This window comes from Triplophysa rosa, linkage group LG13, assembly GCF_024868665.1.
Source record: "Triplophysa rosa linkage group LG13, Trosa_1v2, whole genome shotgun sequence".
In the NCBI taxonomy this organism is placed as follows: Eukaryota; Metazoa; Chordata; class Actinopteri; order Cypriniformes; family Nemacheilidae; genus Triplophysa; species Triplophysa rosa.
Window position 1 is genome coordinate 6,099,208 of NC_079902.1, and position 20,655 is coordinate 6,119,862.

Below are 20,655 nucleotides of genomic sequence, written 5' to 3' on the forward strand. Positions count from 1 at the left end.
ATAGCATTTAGTTTACCCTTAAATCTGGTGAAAAGCCCAAGTGCTGAATATTGTCATTAGAGTCATTGATCCATATTGGCAGAAGTGATCGACTGTATAGTGTTGAGTGGTAACATCTAAATGCAAACTACTTCAAAGATATCCTTAAAGTAACAATTCACCAAAAAAATGAAATTTACTCACCCTTAAGTTGTTCCAAACCTGTATACATTTCTTTGTTCTGCTGAACGATATTTGAAAGAATGCTTGTAACCAAATACTTCTGGGGCACCATTGACTACCTTTGTATTTTTTACCTATTATGATGGTCAATGGTGGCCAAGAACTGTTTGGCTACAAAGCATTCTTCCAAATGTCTTTCTCTGTGTTTATCAGAACAAAGAAATTTATACAGATTTGGAACAACCGGAGTGTGTCCCTTAAAAGGCTAAGATATTTTAAAAGCCAAACGACTTCACATCAAAACTCAATATAAAACACAAATGTCCTGTCCTACATTTTTCATCCTTAATCCTTAATAAGATGGAGTGTGTTCAGGCCTGTTTTTAAAGTTGTGTATGTCTACACCCACACCAATGGATTTCTTACACCCAGCAGGAGATAAGCTGATGCTGACTCATGATTTTACAGCACTGGAGTATCTAAAGGACCAGACCTGATTCCACATCAGCTTGAGACTCAGTGTTTGTTCTATCTGATCATGAGAGACTACAGTCTCATCCTGAATAAGTCTCTCCACTGAAACGCTGCCAGCTCACCAGGAGGAAACCCTCAAACAGTATCTATGACCGGCAGCCACAGCTCCTGACCAGAGGAATTGGCCAAACAGGATGTGGAGGCAGTTCGCAATCTAGTTCAACACGCACAGCGGTCGGATCCCTCACTGGGGATTATTCTAATTTAAGAAAGGCAGGATATATGGCTGTTTGACTAGCTCACTTCTCAGCTGATAGGGTATATCGGTACATGTGAATAATTATAATGATTATAATAGCGCATGTAAATTCCATTTCAAAGCAAATAATTTAATTTTCCCAAACATTTTTTAATCCATGGTACGCTACAAACTGTTTTAAGATAAAGAGTCAAGCAATGGTGTCAACAAATGACAACAGAATGAATTAAAGGTGCAATGTGTATTTTTTTGGGAGGATCTATTGACGGAAATGCAACATAATATACATAACTATGTGTTCAGAGGTGTATAAACACCTTACATAATGAAGCGTTATGTTTTTATTCCCTTAGAATGAGCTATTTCTATCTACATACACCGCGGGTCCCCTTACAAGGAATTTGTACACACAGGACAAACTTTTTGTAAATACGTTATCTCCTTTCGCAGAGAAGGTAAAACGTGATGACATCTTTGTCCTGTGTCAGCCACCATAGTGCTTCGTAAGGGAAGGGTGGAGTGAGTCGTTGGTTGAAATTCGTTACCTCACAACTAGAGGCCGCTATATTTCACCAACTGTGAAACGTGCCCAAATACATATTATGTATACTGTGTGAGAAGTTTAATGCTGCACCAATATCAAGTAAACAACTGGTTCACCTAAGAATATATTTAAACTGCAATTTGGTTAAAGGGATATTCATTATTTACCTCAATTGTACCACAAATCTATTCCCATGTAACCTCACAACTGAGTTGACCCGTCCCATCCATGCAAGCGATCTTCCCCCGCTCATCCACTTCCTGTACTCTACACATCACACTATCCACTTCCTGTGAGAAGAAGTGAACCAGGTTCAGAGCAGTTTCTGCCGCATTGCTTGAACAAAATATTAAACAACTTCTGTACAGTGACGTTGTCGTCAAACAATATTCTTAGTATCACACTGACTAACGTGCTTCAAATGTGCTTACTGTATCTTTCAAATTGTAAATGTGGATATGAATGTACTATTTGAATTTACAACAGAATATGAATGTTTCAGCAATGCTGTTCTGCATTCTCCAAGAAACTATTTGTTTCATGCGTAAAAGAAAAAATTATTGGGATGAAAAGAGAATCTGAATTACAACATGATGGATTCAAACTGGACAGATATATCGACAAATAGTTGGCATCTGTACCTGTAATATTTGCATTATTTTGTCCACCCCCGGTCTTGATATCAGCATTGGCCTCTGAAAAAACACAGCGGTCAAACCACTAACCACTAATATGATTCTCAGAGTTTATAAAGAGATGTTAATTCATGTTTTAATTTCTTTAAACAAACTCTGAAAACACAGACTCTGAATTGCATACAAAACAACTGTTAATGCTTCTTCCACTTTAATGGAGAAGAATTGGGTTGACTGTTCATAGAGTATTAAATGTAAATAATAATTTTGCCTGTTTTGGCAAACCACCACAAAAGAATAATGTGCTAAAGTACATTCAGTAGACAAAAGAGAAACACATTGGTTGAATCCATCTGGCTTCCATTTCACCTTCAACACGTCTGCCAATTGTTGCTTAACAAGAAGCAGCTGAGCCCAGCCAAATATCATTCATATGATATTGTGCAAACACATTAATCATTTTCTTGAACATTTCCCATGCCTTTAGTAGTGCTTTCTACAGAAACTACTGGAACTCAAGCATTTGGACACTTGATACCTTACAGACAGAGACTTGATAGTTAAATAAAAATTTTGTCATTATTTACTCACTCTATTAAATAATGGATTATATTTGTTCCGTACTAAACCCAGTTGTATGCCTTCAGGACACTTGAAATAAACAGCAAGAGTCATATGGAGTTATGTCATAAATTACTGGGGTCCTTTTGAAGCTTGAGAAGCCCCATTCACTCCAGCAACCAGAAAATCCAAAACAATACTACAAAAAACATTAGTGATTTGATTATAAAGATAAAAAAAATGACACAACGATGAGTAAATAATGACAATATTTTCTTGTTTGGGTGAACTACAGCACTTTAAAGTGTGCAGATGGCCTAAGATGAAGAGAGTGTGTTGTTCCTTAACAAAGTGACATATTTCCCATTTTTACCTCACTTAAAAACGCTAATAGAACAACTCTAAGTAAGGAACGCAAGCCATATAGGGAGCAAAATATTTTATCGGGTGAAGTGAGCAACACCCTAGTAACCAACCACAACACCATAGCAACAGCCAAGCAACAAGATAAGAAGTAAAACTAGCCAGAACATATTAGTAACCAAACAGCAACACTCTGGCAACCACATACAAAACTCCAGCAACATGCTAGCAACTTTTGCACCAACTTTTTTAATTCACACAAGGCCATTTAAAGGGATAGTTCACACAAATATAAAAATTCTGTCATGATTTATTCGCCCTCATGACATTCAAAACCTGTACTGTATTAAGAGAGAGATCTTTTGTGTTTATACAATGGAAGTCAATGGGGGTCAGTGTTGTTTGATTACCAACGAACGTTCTTCAAAATATCTTCTTTTGTGTTCTGCAGAAGAAAGAAAGTCATTCAGGGTTTGAATGACACGAGGGTGAGTAAATGATGAAAGATTTTTCATTTTTTGGCTAAACTCCCTTTAAGTGAGTAAAATGAATGTTGATCTAGAAATCCTGCATGTTCACATCACATGAGAGCAGATAACACCAGTCAACTAAGAAAAAATGACCAACTTTATCACTGCACACAAGAAGTACTTGTTCTCCACTGCATGACAGAGAGCAGACGTTTCGTTGCAGTGTCGTACACACACTGTTAATGGTTAAAACGTGTTAAAGGCATACTGTTCTAATGGATAGAGCGCCTGGCGTGACTTCACATGGAAGACCTCTACAATGTATCATCAGATAACAGTCACTCATTTCCTCTCATGGTGAGAAGTGCACGTAAAGTCTGTCTCACAGATTCATTGAGGATTGATTCAAAGAAAGCCGATGCTGGCGTATATGAAAGAACAAAACAAGAGAAACTCCGGATACAAAGAACAGACAAACACATCCCATTATCAGAAAGCCATGATGAAGAGGGTACATGGATGCATAATGAAATCATATTCTTTAATCTGTCTAGTTATTGAGTCGGGGAAAGTATGACACCATCATGGCCGGCCGTCCAACATCTAGGCATCTCCTTTAATACAGCTGGGGTCCAAAATAATATTTTGTAGCCTTTGTTAGTGATAAGCTAAGCAACTCATTGAAGATGCTGACTTGCTTTCACAGAAATACACCTGGTTGCTTTTAAGCTTGACAAAATGCTTTTATTTATTTATTTGTTTTTGCATCCAGAAAACTTCCTGAATTGTGTGGCACATGACAAACTCTGGATAAAGGATCACCCGGGATTGTTCACATAGCTGGTCTTGTGTCCACACGTCTCCTTCAGTGACAGCTTGGGGTCACAAAGTAAACAAAGCTAAAAAAAACTGTGTTTATATGGTAGCCCTATATAGTATAATTTAAGGATAATACAATTGTGTAAAAGAACTAACCATGCCACAGTATTTTGCTTCAAAATCCCTGCTGAAAAAAAACAACGGAATCCAAATGGAAATCATAACACAAATTCTAATGGTTTCTATTACAATGCCACTATGAATCATTAGCTTTTTCCATTAAAGCCATTATAGAATTCCTTGTTTTGGCCATTATTCCAATATGAGTAATTTGCCAGATAACACCCCACCAACAGAATCCATCACATACCAGTAGACAACATTAGAGTTTCTATTAAAACCAATACAATTCCCATTATAACCATTAAATCCATTACATTTCATTTTCTTTTGTGTTTTGGGCAGGGTTCTGTTGTTCTTTGTTCAGCAGGGACTTACATGCTTCTCTCAGCCCTGCTAACTGTAAGTACAGGCCAGGGTGATAAGTAAACCATCAACTAAAGGATGATGACCCTACATACTGTAAACCCTGGGAGACTTTCAAAACATCTTTTTGTTTGAGAAACCTGACCACACCAACACAGCCAGTCACTCACACACTTCACCTGTAAATAAGTATAATCGTAAATGGTTAATTCTCCCAAAATTCTGTTATCAATTACCCAGCCTTATCTCTGCAAACATGAGCTTTTAGCTCTAAAGTCAAAGAATTTTACTGAATAAAGACAAAAAATAAAGACAAAGCTTGGAGTAGGAGGACTACATTTTCATGCTTTTCTTGAGAAAAATATTTCCATTTTGTGTTCAGAAAAACAAAAGAAAATCGCACTGGTTTGGACACGAGGTTGAGTAAATAATGACGTTCAACTTGGTGAACTGTTTCTTTAAAGACTAAATCAACCGTAGAATATGACCTCTTTACCAAGTGTGTCTTCTGATTACAAACCCTCCTCTTATCATCAGCCAGTGTGTGTTTGTGATAGCAGAGAGGTCGCTGAGAGCACTGAAAACTGTTCGCTGCTCTACAGAGACTAATGGACTGACCTTGAGTTGCCTCCAACACCAGAGTTCTGTGATGACGTCCGACGCTTCATGTCTTAACTTTAGGTCGATCGGGAGGGAGGAAGAGAGGAATAACACACACAGAGAGGGAGGGAAATGAAAGAGTGAGAGTTAGTCGAAAGACGATGCATTCAAGCAGGAGACATTAGCAGGCATGTTAGCCGTGTTAGCTTCAAACATGATTTATTTAGAGGCCCAACGGCTAAGCTGTAATTAATAAAAAACATGTCACATATGCATATCGCAAAAACCAGATGCAAGTGAGTCATAACAAAGTCTTTTCAGTATATGGGTGCAGTTCATGTAGTGTTCCTGTAGCTCAACTGGTAATATACTGCATTCGAGGGCTAGTTCACCCAAAAACTATGTCATTATTTATTCACCCTCATGTCATTCGAATCCTGTACTGTACCGTTTGACTATTTCTTCTGTGGAACTCAAAAGGAGATATTTTGAAAAATGTCTCGGTGGTTTTGTGTCCTTACAATGGAAGTCAATGGGGTCCAGTGTAGGGATGCACCGGTATGTAAATTTTGGCCGATAACTATAACCGATAATTCTTGAACATTGGAAGCCGATAACCGATAAATAGTAATATAACATTTTCTGAGACTGAAAAGTCTTTTTCCCCCTGAAAATCATGTACCAAGCCTACTTTACGCTAACTAAAGATTATTTAACTTTTCTGGTACAATGTTTATTTAATAAACAAATTAAAGGTGTTCTTCAGGGGAGACCAAGAAAGGTTTTCTCAATAGCCACAAGTCTAACAGGTCTCAAGACAGAAAGCATTCAGACAGATGTAGGCTTCAAACTACCTGCTTTTGTTTCTATTATTTACACATTCATAAATATCTACATACTACATGAATTTTTTTTGCTTAAAGCAGTAAGTGAATGATCATAACAGAAAGAAAGTACTGGACTGGATTTTAATTGTGAGCAGCTTGTAGCTGAAGTGGTTCAACCAGAGGAAATTATTAATAATTTATCGGCTATAATATATCGGCCTAAATTTTATTATTGGCCGATACTGATAACATTAAAAACGACCATTTATCGGCCAATACCGATATGGCCGATAATTTATCGTGCATCCCTAGTCCAGTGTTATTCAGTTACCAACGTTCTTCAAAATATCTTCTTTTGTGTTCTGAAGAAGGAAGAAAGTCTTACAGGTTTGGAATAACATGAGGGCGAGGAAATGAAGGCATTTTCTTTTTCGGGGTGAAATATCCCTTTAAAAGGTCAAAAGTCATGGGTTCTATTCCTATGATACAAACATACAGTTTGAATGCACTGTAAGTCACTCTGGATAAGAGGTGTTAATTTAAGCTTTGCTCAATAGTCAAGGACAGGTTGACTCTAAGGTTAACCACAGCTCTTCTCTACAAGGATGACATCATGGCTACAGTGACAACAATCATTGTTATTCAACATCTAAGCACGTAGAGTCACCTTGTGCAATACCGGTTTAGACCTGAACTTCCCCAAAGGTGTCAGTGAGGGACCACAAACTGAAAACAGCTTTATTATGATGTGATGCACTATCAAGTCACACTATCTTCACAGATGGTGTCGTCCACCAATCTTCAATGGAGTTTATTTAGGACTATGAAGTTAAATGAACATTACACTCATTATTTCAACCTACAACATTATTTCAACCTAGTGTTGAGTCAAAAAATGGACAAACCCAACCGTTGGGTTATAAATTAACCAATGCTGGGTTAATTGGTGGGGCAAATATAACCATACTCAGGGTTAATTTAACCCAACAGTTGGGTTTATCCATTTTGTGACCCAACGATGGGTTCAAATAACCCAACATTTTGTTAGTGTGTAACATTTCATTACAAGTCCTCTGCTGCATTGACTTTCAGGTAGTAAAGTGAGTATGAGTTCAGCCGAAAATGCTAAACTATATTGTTCCAGACTCATCTGACTAGGGCTGCAACTAACGATTATTTTGATAATCGATTAGTTGGCCGATTATTTTTTCGGTTAATCGATTAATCAGATAAATGTAATTACATCTTTTGCTTATAATAAGTAAATCAGATATGGGAAAAGTATACACAACTGAACTCATTAGCCTTCTCCCAAAATGTTGTGAATGTCTCCATAATTAACACACCTGGTGAGTTGATTCATGTGTCATATTAGAAGCAACTGACAATAGTCTCTCCCAAATGTGGGAGCGAGGGGAGGGTCGGCCAAGGAAATCTTTTTTTGTGCCATGAAAAGTGAGATATTTGTCATTCAAATGTAGTGAAGTACAGTAAAAAGTAAAAGCAATACTTAAGTATAAATACTCAAAAAGTGTACTTTGTACTTAATGTACTTCATTACCCACCTCTGAACTAAATAAACCCCCAAATCAGGGTATTTAGCCTATTATTTACTTTGCAAAGTGCAAACGCCAAAAATTGGGTTTTACTAATATAATCTTTAATTTTGTAATTTAAAACACCTCTCCCCTTTTAACTTTAAAACTGCGCAGCTTGAAGAGATGCATGCAGAACACGTCGGACTTTAAAACTGCGCACCTCGCGCTGCACGGAGACGCACACACCGAGAGACACGTCTGACTTTAAAACTGCGCAACATGTGCCGCACGGAGAGACACGTCGGACTTTAAAACTGCGCACCTCGCACTGCACGGAGAGACGCACACACCGAGAGACACGTCTGACTTTAAAACTGCGCAACATGTGCCGCACGGAGAGACACGTCTGACTTTAAAACTGCGCAACATGTGCCGCACGGAGAGATACGTCTGACTTTAAAACTGCGCAACATGTGCCGCACGGAGAGACACGTCTGACTTTAAAACTGCGTACATCGCGCTGCACGGAGACACGTGTGACTTTCAAACTGCGCACCTCACGCTGCACGGAGAGACGCATGCACTGAGAGACACGTCTGACTTTAAAACTGCGCACCTCGCGCTGCACAGAGAGACACGTGTGACTTTAAAACTGCGCACCTCGCGCTGCACGGAGAGACACGTGTGACTTTCAAACTGCGAACCTCGTGCAGCACGGAGAGACACGTGTGATTTTAAAACTGCGCATCTCGCGCTGCACGAAGAGACGCATCCACGGAGAACCACGTCTGACATTTAAAACTGCGCAGCTCATGCTGCACGGAGAGACACATTTAAAACAGTAATTTTAAAACGGAAGAAGACGCGCTTGATTTGTAACTGCGCAGCTCGCAAGTGACGTCACAGACCAACTAATCAATAATGAAATTCGTTGACAACGAATTTCATTATCGATTATTATCGATTTTATCGATTAGTTGTTGCAGCCCTACATCTGACCTTGAATTCTGGGGTCACATTTGATCAAATTAAACATGTCTGCTTTCACTACGATGTATTTTATGTTGCATGATTACAAGGTTCACACTGTAGGCCTTTTAATTAGGTAAAAGAAAAACTGTAGCAAACTCTTACACTAATCAGCTTATTAAAGCTGTTGCAGTGGCAATCTGGCTCAGTCAGTTGACAACATTAGCTAAAGTGGTTACCATGCATGCCCACCTGATTCCCTCAATTATACCCAAGAGAGCAAAAGCGTCCTGCAGCATGACTGTTTATCATTTGCCTCACATTACATTTGCCTCGTTCAAACCAAGAATGATAACTATTAAGATACAATTTTAAAAATTGTTCTAAATAATAACAGATTCCACACCACAAATGTAAAGATACAGAGGAATGATATTGTTGAGATCACTTTTCCAGTTGATGAACGATAACACATGGACAGCCAATCAAAATCTATTCAAATTTTAAACTGCATGTGCCATCTTACAATACATTACATGTTATTGTCCATTCCCAGCAAACACAGTACGTTCTGACAACGTCGCCAGTTCGTCTTCATTTGGTCACCGTGACATTACTTTGTGACCACGTTCTGATGACATCTTGGCAATGTTCCATTTCTTAGATTTTTTGCTAACGTTACAGAAACGTCCTAGCCACATCCTCAAATAACATTGTGAATTAATCCCATGGAGAATGTTGTAGCAACGTGATGTACTGGTCTTCAGATAACCTGGACACTGGTCATTTGATTATTGAATCTGGTCATTTCAATTATGTTATTATATGGAAAATGCTGTGTTGAGTTTTATTAATCGTTATACTGTGCTTTATACATATTTGAATAGAGAATTCCCCCAATTATGCATAAAATTGAATCTTTAACGCACAGAATAAATCACAATCACAAATTAATTTAATCCTCCATGTGAGGGATGATAATTGTTTAAATGAAATAAAAAACGATTTTAATAATGTGACTGTTTGGTCGTTAGGATGTGTTCATCACGTCCCAGAAACGTTATTTGGCACATCACTGCGATGAATATGGTACATTCCAGGTATGTCTTCAGGCGGTAATCACCACGTCCCAGCAACATCTAATGTTGTCGTCACAACGAAAATGGAAATCACAAAGTTACGTCGCTGGAACGTTATTTGGTACGTCGTGGCAACGAATATGGTCCGGTCCAGGTATGTCGTCACAATGTAACTGTGTTAGCTGGGTTGGTGTGGATGCTAATGTAGGTATTATTAGAGTTGTCCTTAGTTTTCATTCTTGGTGTGAACAAGCCCTAATTCTCATACCTGAAGGGGTAAATGGACAGTAGCCGAGTTTGCTATTTAGTTCTTAAACTTCCACCATCCCTTCACTGAACCAGCGAGCAATTTATTTTTAAAGATTATAACTGGTGGTTTAAATTATATAGTGCACGTGACAAGCAAATGAACCATTTGGAAGCATAAACTGATCATATACAGACTGCTCTTAAATTAGGAAACTGCACAACATTTTAAAGTTTAAGCTTGTGGTGCAGAAGAAAAAATGAACCACAATGGCTTAAAAAGTGATACGTAGATCTTACTTAAAATGGGAGAGATTTATGAAACTATACAGCTTACAATAAAACGAACACTGTAATTACAGTCGCATGTTATTTATGTAGCACACGCATATGCAAAAACAAGTTTTTACATTCAGTACATATTTAAGGAAATATTACCACATGAACTCAATGAACTGGGGCACATTGCTGTTAGTATGGATTAATAGATTTTTAAAAATGTATAGTTAGCAGGGACATCCTATGAAACTCTCTGTAGTTTTGTGGTTGTTCTGAACTACCACAACATCATAAACTCCCTTAACCACGGCTGAAGTAGCAGAGCGTAGACAGGGCAAAATATCACATCATTCATTACTGAAGAATCCCCAAGTTAACCAGAGCAGAACAGCATGACTAAAATATTACACAGCTGAAACTTAAAGAGTTCTTGGAGAAAATGACTTAAAGAGAACGCAGCAGTCTGTTAAAAACAACAACTTCACCTTAAACATGATGAAAAGTTTGGGCAGTAAATCAACAAGCTCAAAATCGAAACATTTGGACTCTTATTTCATAAGGTGACTCGAGTTTCTCGCTTGAGTAGATACACTGTTTAGTGAAGCTCGACTGTGACAGGAGCTCAAGAACCATAAATGGTGTGAGAATGAAGGAGATGCAGAGAATGCAGAGATGGAACTGGTTTCCATCACAACATATACAGTAAACCCTTTAAGATATGATTTCAGTTTCTTTACACAGTTTACATTTATATCTAAATGTGGAACATTGTTTGGAAAAGATCCAAACTATCCCACTGTGCATTCTTCTGGGGGATCTCGACTATCAGGAACCCAATAAAGGCAAATTCTGTGAAAGGACAAACAAAACCGTCTTTTTCTAAACTTGTGAATCTGGATGAGCACCAATGGTAAACAACATGCTCTCTCAGGGGCTTTGGGAGAAACAGTAGTGATGAGTAGGGTCTTGTTGGACATGTCATGAGACCATTAGATAGAAGAGCTTTTAAACAGACCCTAATTCATCGCTATTATAGAACAACAAACACTGTTAGACCGACCGTCAACATCATTATGTGTGTATGCAGTACATCATAAAAAGCTTTAATTTCAACCAAAATAGTTTTTTATAAGATTCCACGATTCTTACTGTAAACTCTCCATTCACACATTTTAAGAAGATACATTTCCAAACCCTTATCATGTTAAAAGTCGTGCTACAGACCAGATTAGGGACAATGAAAATAACTCATAAGTATAATAATAAAATGAAAGGAAAGTCTCCAACTTACTTATTTGCCACAAAACAGCTGCAAAATCGAGCCATGGTGTCAAAGTTCACCCTAAAAGTAGCATTTCCTTATTGCATCCTTGTGTGAAACTCTTCTCAAGGTCCACTAAAGAATCTTTAAGCCTGTTTGGTCAAATTCGCATTTGTTTCTCATATCATATTCCCACATAGCTTGCGGGAATGTTCATCCGTCATGTGTGTTTCAGCCGGCTATCTCTCAGGACTGAGCACGCTCACTGTCTCTCTCTCTCTCCCTCTCTCTGATACCACCCCCCACCCCCTCGCCAACCCCCGTCAACTAATCCAGAGAATCCAGCTACTATTGTCTCACCCGCCGCCTTACTCCCGACAGGGGCAGGCGTCATTTGATAATAAGATGGGCAAGTTCCCTGAGGAGATAGCACTTGTCTTGCCTCGGGGGCTCATTCTGTGCCATGGAGGGGGTTGAAAAGCCAGTCAATGGCCAAAGGTGTTTAAAAAACTCATTGGAAATCAGTAGAAAATGATAGCTGACTGCTTCAAAGAGAGAAACAATTCATTTCACTGAACTAAAAAGGAATAGGGAGCAGCACACATGTAAATACTCAATATATTATAATATTCAAATGTTTGTGTACATTAACGCTGGGTGGCTCTTAAAGAGCCCACTTCAGTTTCCAGGCGGCGAAGGATGGATTTAACTAATTTGGATGCAACTCTAACGGAAGTGATCGGACATTGTGGTGACCCGACGTTCCTCATTTTTCCTACGTTCCTTAGACAATTCGTGCACACAACCACAAACCACAGTCCCGTGCATACAAACCTTTCACCTCCCTGCCGGTTTTGAATATTTTCCTTCCCACACAGGCAAATCGAGCGCAAGTATTTGGCAAAAATGTAAACAAAGCGTTGCGACGGCCAATTCTTTTACTTTAACAAAAACAGGTTAAGAAAACACTTGAGGAGTGGGAGGGTGGAGATTGTTCTTTCATATTAAATGACTAAAAAGACTAATATATAGGCGGACACTTAGTCACTTAGAGTAGACATCAATTTCAAACTTATAGTATGTACTTATAGTGATAGTTGTCCAAGCCTATTCTTTTTACCTCGCACATATGGTGAGCAGAGCCCCGTGAAGTGTGTACCTGAATTTTAATGCAGTGCACTCATATGTCCTACGGGCCTCTTTTAGAAAGCTTGGTGCAATGTCTGTCCATTTTCCTTATGAAAAAAGCCAAGTTGGTAGTTCCTGAGCCCTTTCTACTCTGGTTAACTTTAGAAGTTACTGTATAATTCATTTAGCATTACTGGTATATTCCAAATCATTCTGTGTTATTCAACACATCACAGTCATAAAGTGATGTGAAATGTTGCTTAATAAATGTCTTTTTTCTGTTGAACACAAAAGAAGATATTTTGAAGAATGTATGAAAGCAAACAGTTCTGAGGCACTTTTTTCCTACTATGGTAGTCAACGGTGGCCAAGAACTGTTTAGTTACAAGCATTCTTCCAAATATCTTTCTCTGTGTTCATCAGAACAAGGACATTTATACAACTCAAGGGTGAGTAAATGATGACAGAATTTTTTTGAGGGGTGAACTGTCCCTTTAAGATCCAGGATCTAAAAGAACAGAATCCCCCAGAACAAATCATTCTTCCGAAGATGTAGTCATGAATATTTCAACCCCCTCAATTCTGTCAGTTTTCACGGACTCGAGTTACTACAGCCGTCCCCTGCAGAGTACTGTTTCTTTTCTTTACAAAGCTCTCTGAATTCCAGCCCACATCTGGAACACATCTTCTGAGGCAGTGCTCTACCCCGCACTCTAATTAAAGCCATGTATGCCAAACTGTAAATAACCCAAAACATGATACCAGTCGGTAAAGAGGACTGCAAAGCCGGACAGTTTGAAATAACATAAGATGAGAATACGTTCCGTATCTTCTCATGAGAAAGGACATAAAGCAAAGCCCTGAGCGGACCAGCATTCCCTGTCTTTTAAGCCCCTCGCTCTTACATTAAAAAAGCATCCTGCTGGGTCCACACAGCTTGACCGATGAACACAGCCCCTATCAGCTGCTCTTTTCCTCAGCGACCAGTTAACTTTCTATCCCCCCATTTTTAGGCTCTTTGAAACTCTGTGTGTGGCAGCTCTGGAGGGAAGCTTTTAAATGGACGATCTCAACAGCTTAATGAGATGACAATAATGAAATAATTGCACCCTGGATTTTACAATGCCCCTTCTCCTAGAAGTACCTTTGTGGACTATTTAAGCAAGTTAACATTAACAGATATTTTAGATTCAACACACTCTGTTAACACAGGGGTTCAATTATGTGATACAACCACAGTTCATGCGTAGTTTAATCAGTTTATTGAAGAGATGTTTATTATAATTAATGACTATATATAAGATTCAGTGAATAACAATTACTCAGTGAAGTTGTCGTTTATGTCACCATGGGTTATCAAAAACATTTTAAATCATTACATTTTATGAATAGCTGATATAGTAGATTATCTTAATGCTGTCCATGTTCAGTTTAATCATCGTTTTTCATACGGAAAGCACATTTCTGACATTTGAATAATAACTGCACAAAGACTATACACAAAACTGGTGATGATTCTTTTGATGTTTTGATGTGGTGCACACCAGCCTTTACTAAACTGAGATCATAAAGGATCATAACTTGAAAGCAGGCAGGTTAAGGCCAAACCAGTTGCTTACAGAAAACATTAAAACTGTGTTTTTGCACATGCATTTTTTTTCTTGGCTGTCACTTACAGTAGTTGCAATACTTGGAAGTCTCATTAGTACAAATTTCATTCTGTCAGGGAATCCAAGCAGGAGTAGTTCACCTTCAAAATGAAAATTCTGTCATCATTCTGTCAAAAATGTTGTTAAAAGCCCCCCATTCACTTCTGTTGTAACCAATGCAAGTGGATGGGGCTGTTAACAACATTCTTCAAAATATCTTCTTTTGTGTTCTGCAGAAGAAAGAAAGTCGTACAGGTTTGAAATGACAAGAGGGTGAGTAGGCTAAACGATGACAGAATTTTCACTCTGAAGGTGAACTACTTATTGCATGAGTGCCAAACATATTCCAAGATATTTTATTGGTATGTTTTTTTTCCAGCAGGACTTATAATGGGTCAATAGAACAAGATGTCAATCACATTTTTCTATTCAGCCTCGAATTTACAGAACATTATAAAAACAATGGGTCAATAATATTTATCAATATGTTGTATAAACGCGCCTGTGGCTGTCTAAAACCTGAAAACAACCACAAAAAGCCGACTTGGACAGGCTATTATTAATCTATCCATTAGTAACATCAAAACGTCGATGTTTAATTCTTTGCAATGACAACATTGCGTCATAATGCCATGACTTTCCCTCAAAAAATTCGAAATACTTCAGCAATTTCGTCGCTTGTGACAGACACACTGAAGAGTGTCAGTTGATTACTTGAGTCTTTTAATAATTATTAAACATTTCCACTAACATTAATATAACTTACGTAGGCAACAAATCGCTACCCAACTAAACAAAAACACCAGAAAGTTGTTAACTCACCCAAATAATTCGACTCCACAGAACATTATTCACTCGGCATGGATAAGTTACCGGAAAGTGATGGAGATGTTTGCTTCTCAAACTTCTAACAACCATATGCTCGATCCAGACGCAGAGACAGATAATGACGATGAGTTGAATAAAACCACATATCCTTATCAACGATTTAACACAAACCTCTACTTACAAAGCCAACGAGATCCTAGAGTTATTTGCTCATACTGACGCGTGCGAAACATCAGAGATTTTCTCACATTATACTACTATAGTCTCGTGTGTGAAGGTGAGATGTAACATCGCCCTCTATCGTGCAGAGCAACTGACTGACTGACTCTCGACAGTCTCTCGGAGGAACAAAGAAGAACATGTGTTCATTTTAATGTGTGTACAAGACTGAAACATGGATTAATTCATAAATGAGATTTATTTTGTAATTTATTTATTTCGTTAAATGTTAAATTTGGCTGGTTGTTTAACATGCATTCTAACAGCCGTTTGTCTTCAGTAACCCTTAGTGTTGAACCACTGGGCTCTGGCAACAACATCATTAGAATAGTCGTCGTTTTTGGTTTCACTGTCCACATTCTGATAAGATGTGACTTTCTCCATCTTTCCGCAGTTGTAGCCTGCTATTCCACCTGAAACAGATATGGTACTACATTACAGCAGTGAAAGTTTAACTAAAGGCTGCTGATTCTCACACAGATTTATTTTCAGTCTCTCAGGGCTGGTTTCCCGGACGGGGTTTTAGCCTAATCCCAGACTACTTTATAAATGAGTGGCATCTTGATCGAAAACAACTTGCACTTGCATATCTTAAAATATATCAGTGCGATTGTTTTGTCTCAAGATGCACACTGTAATGTTTGTTTGTAAAGCATGTTTTTAAAAACGCCGTAAATATCCTAATTTAACTAAGGCCTAGTCCTGGTTTAGGCTAATCCCTGTCCGGGAAACCGCCCCTCAGAGTGTAGTCTACTGCACCTTTGAAGCACTGCTCTTGGGTCCAGCCAGGAAATTTCTTTTTAGCCGCGTGAATAAAGTCAATGAGTATCTGAGTTGCTTGAATGAGATGCTGTTCACTGTCCAGTGTACCTACAATACGGTGGTAGCGTTTGTCAACCTGAAAAACCGAAGCAATTAACTACCAGAAATAAATCATATTATCAAGTCAACATTTTTAATATGGCTATTTACCCAAAAGAGTCTGCTTTAGTCTAAATCTTTCAACTTTTCCAGTGTGAAAGTATTACATAATGTTCATCTTTAGTTCACCTGTGCCCAGCCCAGTGACGCAAAAATGGGGCATGCAATATATGCGGTGCATAGGGGCGCCGCACGAGGGTGAGCGCCATTGTGCCAAAATATTATTTATTACGAAAAAGGTAATTATTTAAAACGTTTCAGTTTTACTTTTGTCTAGCATTTTAAACGAGTTCAACAAATACATTTTATTTAATCAAGTTATTATTTCAACCACTCGTTCTGTGACAGTCACATCACCAAATGGATCAAGCAAGGAAACGTCCTGAGGCGCTGAAGGTTGTTAAAGCTGTTAAATCTACCACTATCACGCATATGAGCTAGTTGTCAGCTGTGCAGTTTGAACGTCAGGCCTGTGTTCTTCATACAATGCAAGCAGATGGGTCTTCTGCAAACAGCACGAGCTGACGAGTCTTCTCCATACAGCGCGCAGCACATAGCACCGTTTTAAAGTAAGGGGAACATCCAAAGATCTTCTATTTATTTGTGTTATAATGTGAGTTCATGTTGTCTGTCTTATTTCGTTTTTCAATAAAAGTTGTATTATAAAATTTCAGTTAAGTATGTTTAACTTAGGCTAGGCTACTATTTTATTGTTGTATTTTTATTAAATAGCTATTAATGAACCACAAACTAAGCATTCGTTTTAAAGTGGGAAAATAATACTTTTTGTTATAGCCTAGAAGGCGAGTAAGCCATATATGTCTTATTCGTTTAGATGAATAATGTTAATAATACTTTTTGTTGAAGGAAAGGGAATGATCTAAATGTTTAACATTTAAGATAAAAATAAGTTTATTATTCACTGGGAACATTTCCTCACCAGCACATCGCTAATGGGCTACAACTTGTCATGGTTCTGCCCCACCTTGTCTTGCTTCTCTTGACCTAGTGGCAGTACCATGATAGAACCTCTTGTTTTATGTGGAGAGTGACGTTTTGTCCCTGTTGGTCTTCCACTCTCCGGTGTGGCGTCTCTGTTCCCGCCCTTTCGTCTCCTCGTTATTGTTTGGTAATTAGTTCATGCCCCGCACCTGCTTCCTCTTGATTTGTCCCCTTTATGAGGTCCCTGTGTTTTCTATCCTGTGCTGGATCATTGTTATGTTGCTTCGTGTTTGTGGTGAGTTCTTGTTGTGTAGTTAGTTTAGTTTACAGTGGTCATGTCAAATGTTATTATTTCTAGTCTAGTTAGTCCCTGTCCGTGTTGCTATGTTTTATTATGTTCCCCCACGTGGGTCTTTGTTTAGTATTTTTTAATTATTATTAAAGTCTGTCTTGTTAACCCCTTACCCGCTGTCTGCACTTGGGTCCTCTGTCATAAAAAACGAGAAAAAACACGAAAAAAAAGACAGAGGACCCAAGTGCAGACAGCGGGTAAGGGGTTAACAAGACAGACTTTAATAATAATAAAAAAATACAAAACAAAGACCCACGTGGGGGAACATAATAAAACATAGCAACACGGACAGGGACTAACTAGACTAGAAATAATAACATTTGACATGACCACTGTAAACTAAACTAACTACACAACAAGAACTCACCACAAAGACAAACACGACGCAACAGGTTCTATCATGGTTCTGCCACTAGGTCAAGAGAAGCAAGACAAGGTGGGGCAGAACCATGACAAAACTCGGTTGTTACTTATATTTGGGATGTTCAAAGAAGTTTTATTGTTTAAAACTGGACGAGCTTTTTTATTAAAGGTATTAAATGACAAAATGATAAATTATATAAGCGAAAATCACTTTTCAAAGAATACAATAAATACCCTTATTTGTGGTTTTATTCAGTTATTGTAAGAAAATATCAAATTAAAAATTGTTTAGCCTTTCATCCTAAAAAAAAACAATCGTCCTATTATTCGATTATCAAAATGATCATAGTTGCAGCTTAATTTATTGTGAATTTATGTGCACTAACTTTATGTACTTATGTCAATTATGCATTGACATGATTTAAAATATAACTGACTGCAAACGGAATATAAAACTTGTCTACGGATTTTTATGTGTGCGTTGTCTGTATTTAGGTTGGGGTGGCGCCTAAACTGATCTCGCATACCGCTCAGAAAATGTGCAGTTGAGCCCCTGGCCTAGCCATATACAGTATATATACTGTATAGCCTATATTTATATATTTTTATGATAGACCTGCTCCTCAGACCGACCTGCATTAGTCCAAAGCCTTTGCCTGTGGGATAATCATACCCATCCTTAGATAAAAGTGCTGGGTTTGCTCTTGTCTCCCTGGATATGATGGCAGCGATCACAGCCGGCTCCATCTGCTTTGCTTTACCAACTTGAATGATTAAACTCTTGTATTTCTCCATTTGGGTCAGATCATTCTCAGCCATTTTTCTAGAGGCTTCCACACCTATAAATGTATATATTATATACATAACATAAGCATTTGCAAAAACTCATGTTTTTTATTGTGCATTGCAATTTATATAAATCAAACTGTAGTTGGGTTGTTTTGATTAAGTAACAATAACTAAAGCAATACAGCTAACTAACACAATAAATATACAGTATATATATATATATATATATATATGTCATGGCTCTGCTTCATTTAGTCATGTTTTTCTTGGTCCTGTAGCAGAGTCATGACAAAGCCTTTGGTTATGTGTGGAGAGAAACATATATTATTGTCCTTTTGACAATAATATGCGTTCTCTCCAGTGTCTCGTCATTGGCCCCGCCCCTCTCATTTCCTGTATTGTTTCCCGGCCGTGTCTGATTACCCTCACCTGCCCTGTGTCGTTATCCTTCGTTTGTCTTTACTATATATACCCTCTTGTTTCTTTGTCCTGTGCTCGTGGATTGTTCTGAGTTTGTACTGTGTACGTTCGTCGTGCTTACCAGTGTTTGATGTTAGCCTTACTGTCCGTGTACTCCCTGTTTGCTGTGTTCCTGTTTCAACTGTCTTAGTAAGTGTTTAGTTTAGTCTCTGTCTAAGTATTGTCTAGTTTATTGTTTAGTTAGCCTTGGTCCTGGTGTTTGTATTATTATATTTGTCACCTTGTCGTTTACCCCCTCGTGGGTGTTTTGTTTCTGTTTTTGTTATTAAAGTCTTGCTTGTTAACCCCTTCACTGCCTGCCTGCAACTGGGTTCTTCCCTCGAGAGCGTGACATATATATATATATATATATTTCATGTTATAAACTAACCTATGCTGGGTTGAATATAAACTAATTTTGCTGCAGGTTAACTTAACCCAATAAAATGTTTATAAAATGTATAGGCCTACTTATGCATTCTTACCAATTACAGGTAATTTGTCCTGTTTTGCTGTTTTCTCTGATGCTCCAGTGGTATCGATTTTTGTGATGTTTCCGTAAATGCAGGCTGGGAACAATCAACACAATGACAAATATCATATGCAGCCCTTCAAAGTTAGTAAATACTTGATCAAGATAATGTATGCATCTGATATTTTTAACTTACCCATGATGTTTCCACCGAACTTCCACAAATTATTTTTGTTGAAGAACCTTCTTATGACAGACAGTTTAAAATGTGATTTATATATATAATCGCGAATGTTGGGAGTGGTTACAGGTTTTCTAATTTTATTAGTCATATTACAACACACCCAAGTCAGTGAATCATACGTTTGTGCAGAAGGAGGCATTAAAGGTATACCTAACAATCTTTCCTTGTTTCACTATCTTAAAGAAAGAAAAATAATGATTTGGAGTTTGTCAATTTATTTTATAATAAATATGCAGGTCCTGGATTTGCCAATACATAAAGTAGAGCGAGAAGTATAGTATAGTCAATAATTACAAGTATATTCAATAATTACATTTTCTATTTTTTCATAGGTCCAAAATGTCTTGGGTTCGAAAAAATTATAACAGAAAAGTAATAATGAAAATGTAATTTTGGAACATCTGACCATGTTCTTGCTCCTTAAAATATTTCCATAAATTCATAAAGCACATAAAGATTTTTGGAACATTCTCACATTATTCTGCATCAGGACAAACATGCAAAATTCAGAGACAAATTGTGCATTTGGTTGTTGGTCAGTTTCAGGACTGTTAAATATACACAGAACAACCATTTCAGTTTATTGGCCAAGCAGGCATTAATATCATCCGATACTGGCAAATAGAAAATTGTGAAACATAGAATAACCAGCTTTGACAGGTTACTGGCATACAACTATTATATTCTCAGATTTATTTAGCGAGTTGTAGTGTATTT

The 20,655-nt window shown here is 37.8% G+C and overlaps 1 protein-coding gene across 10 annotated transcripts in view; it reads right to left on the reverse strand.

The window, feature by feature from the left end:
* Positions 1-20,020, reverse strand: part of zgc:66433 (uncharacterized protein LOC321250 homolog) — a 37,611-nt gene extending 17,591 nt beyond the window's left edge. For 2 of the 10 annotated variants that reach the window (XR_008964153.1, XR_008964154.1), the window contains exons 1-7: positions 19,891-20,020; positions 19,708-19,791; positions 18,608-18,813; positions 16,156-16,294; positions 15,172-15,809; positions 2,081-2,134; positions 1,607-1,729 (exon numbers count right to left, since the gene is read on the reverse strand). Coding sequence is in view for 8 of the 10 variants with exons in the window: in XM_057349454.1 (XP_057205437.1) it covers positions 1,607-1,692 (86 nt within the window). In the remaining 2 variants the exon portion in view is untranslated. Of the gene's footprint in view, positions 1-1,606; positions 1,730-2,080; positions 2,135-5,391; positions 5,449-11,602; positions 11,833-15,171; positions 15,810-16,155; positions 16,295-18,607; positions 18,814-19,707; positions 19,792-19,890 lie in introns of those variants that run through there. The other 8 variants (XM_057349454.1, XM_057349451.1, XM_057349452.1 and 5 more) reach the window with 8 other exon arrangements.
* Positions 20,021-20,655: the final 635 nt, after the last annotated feature.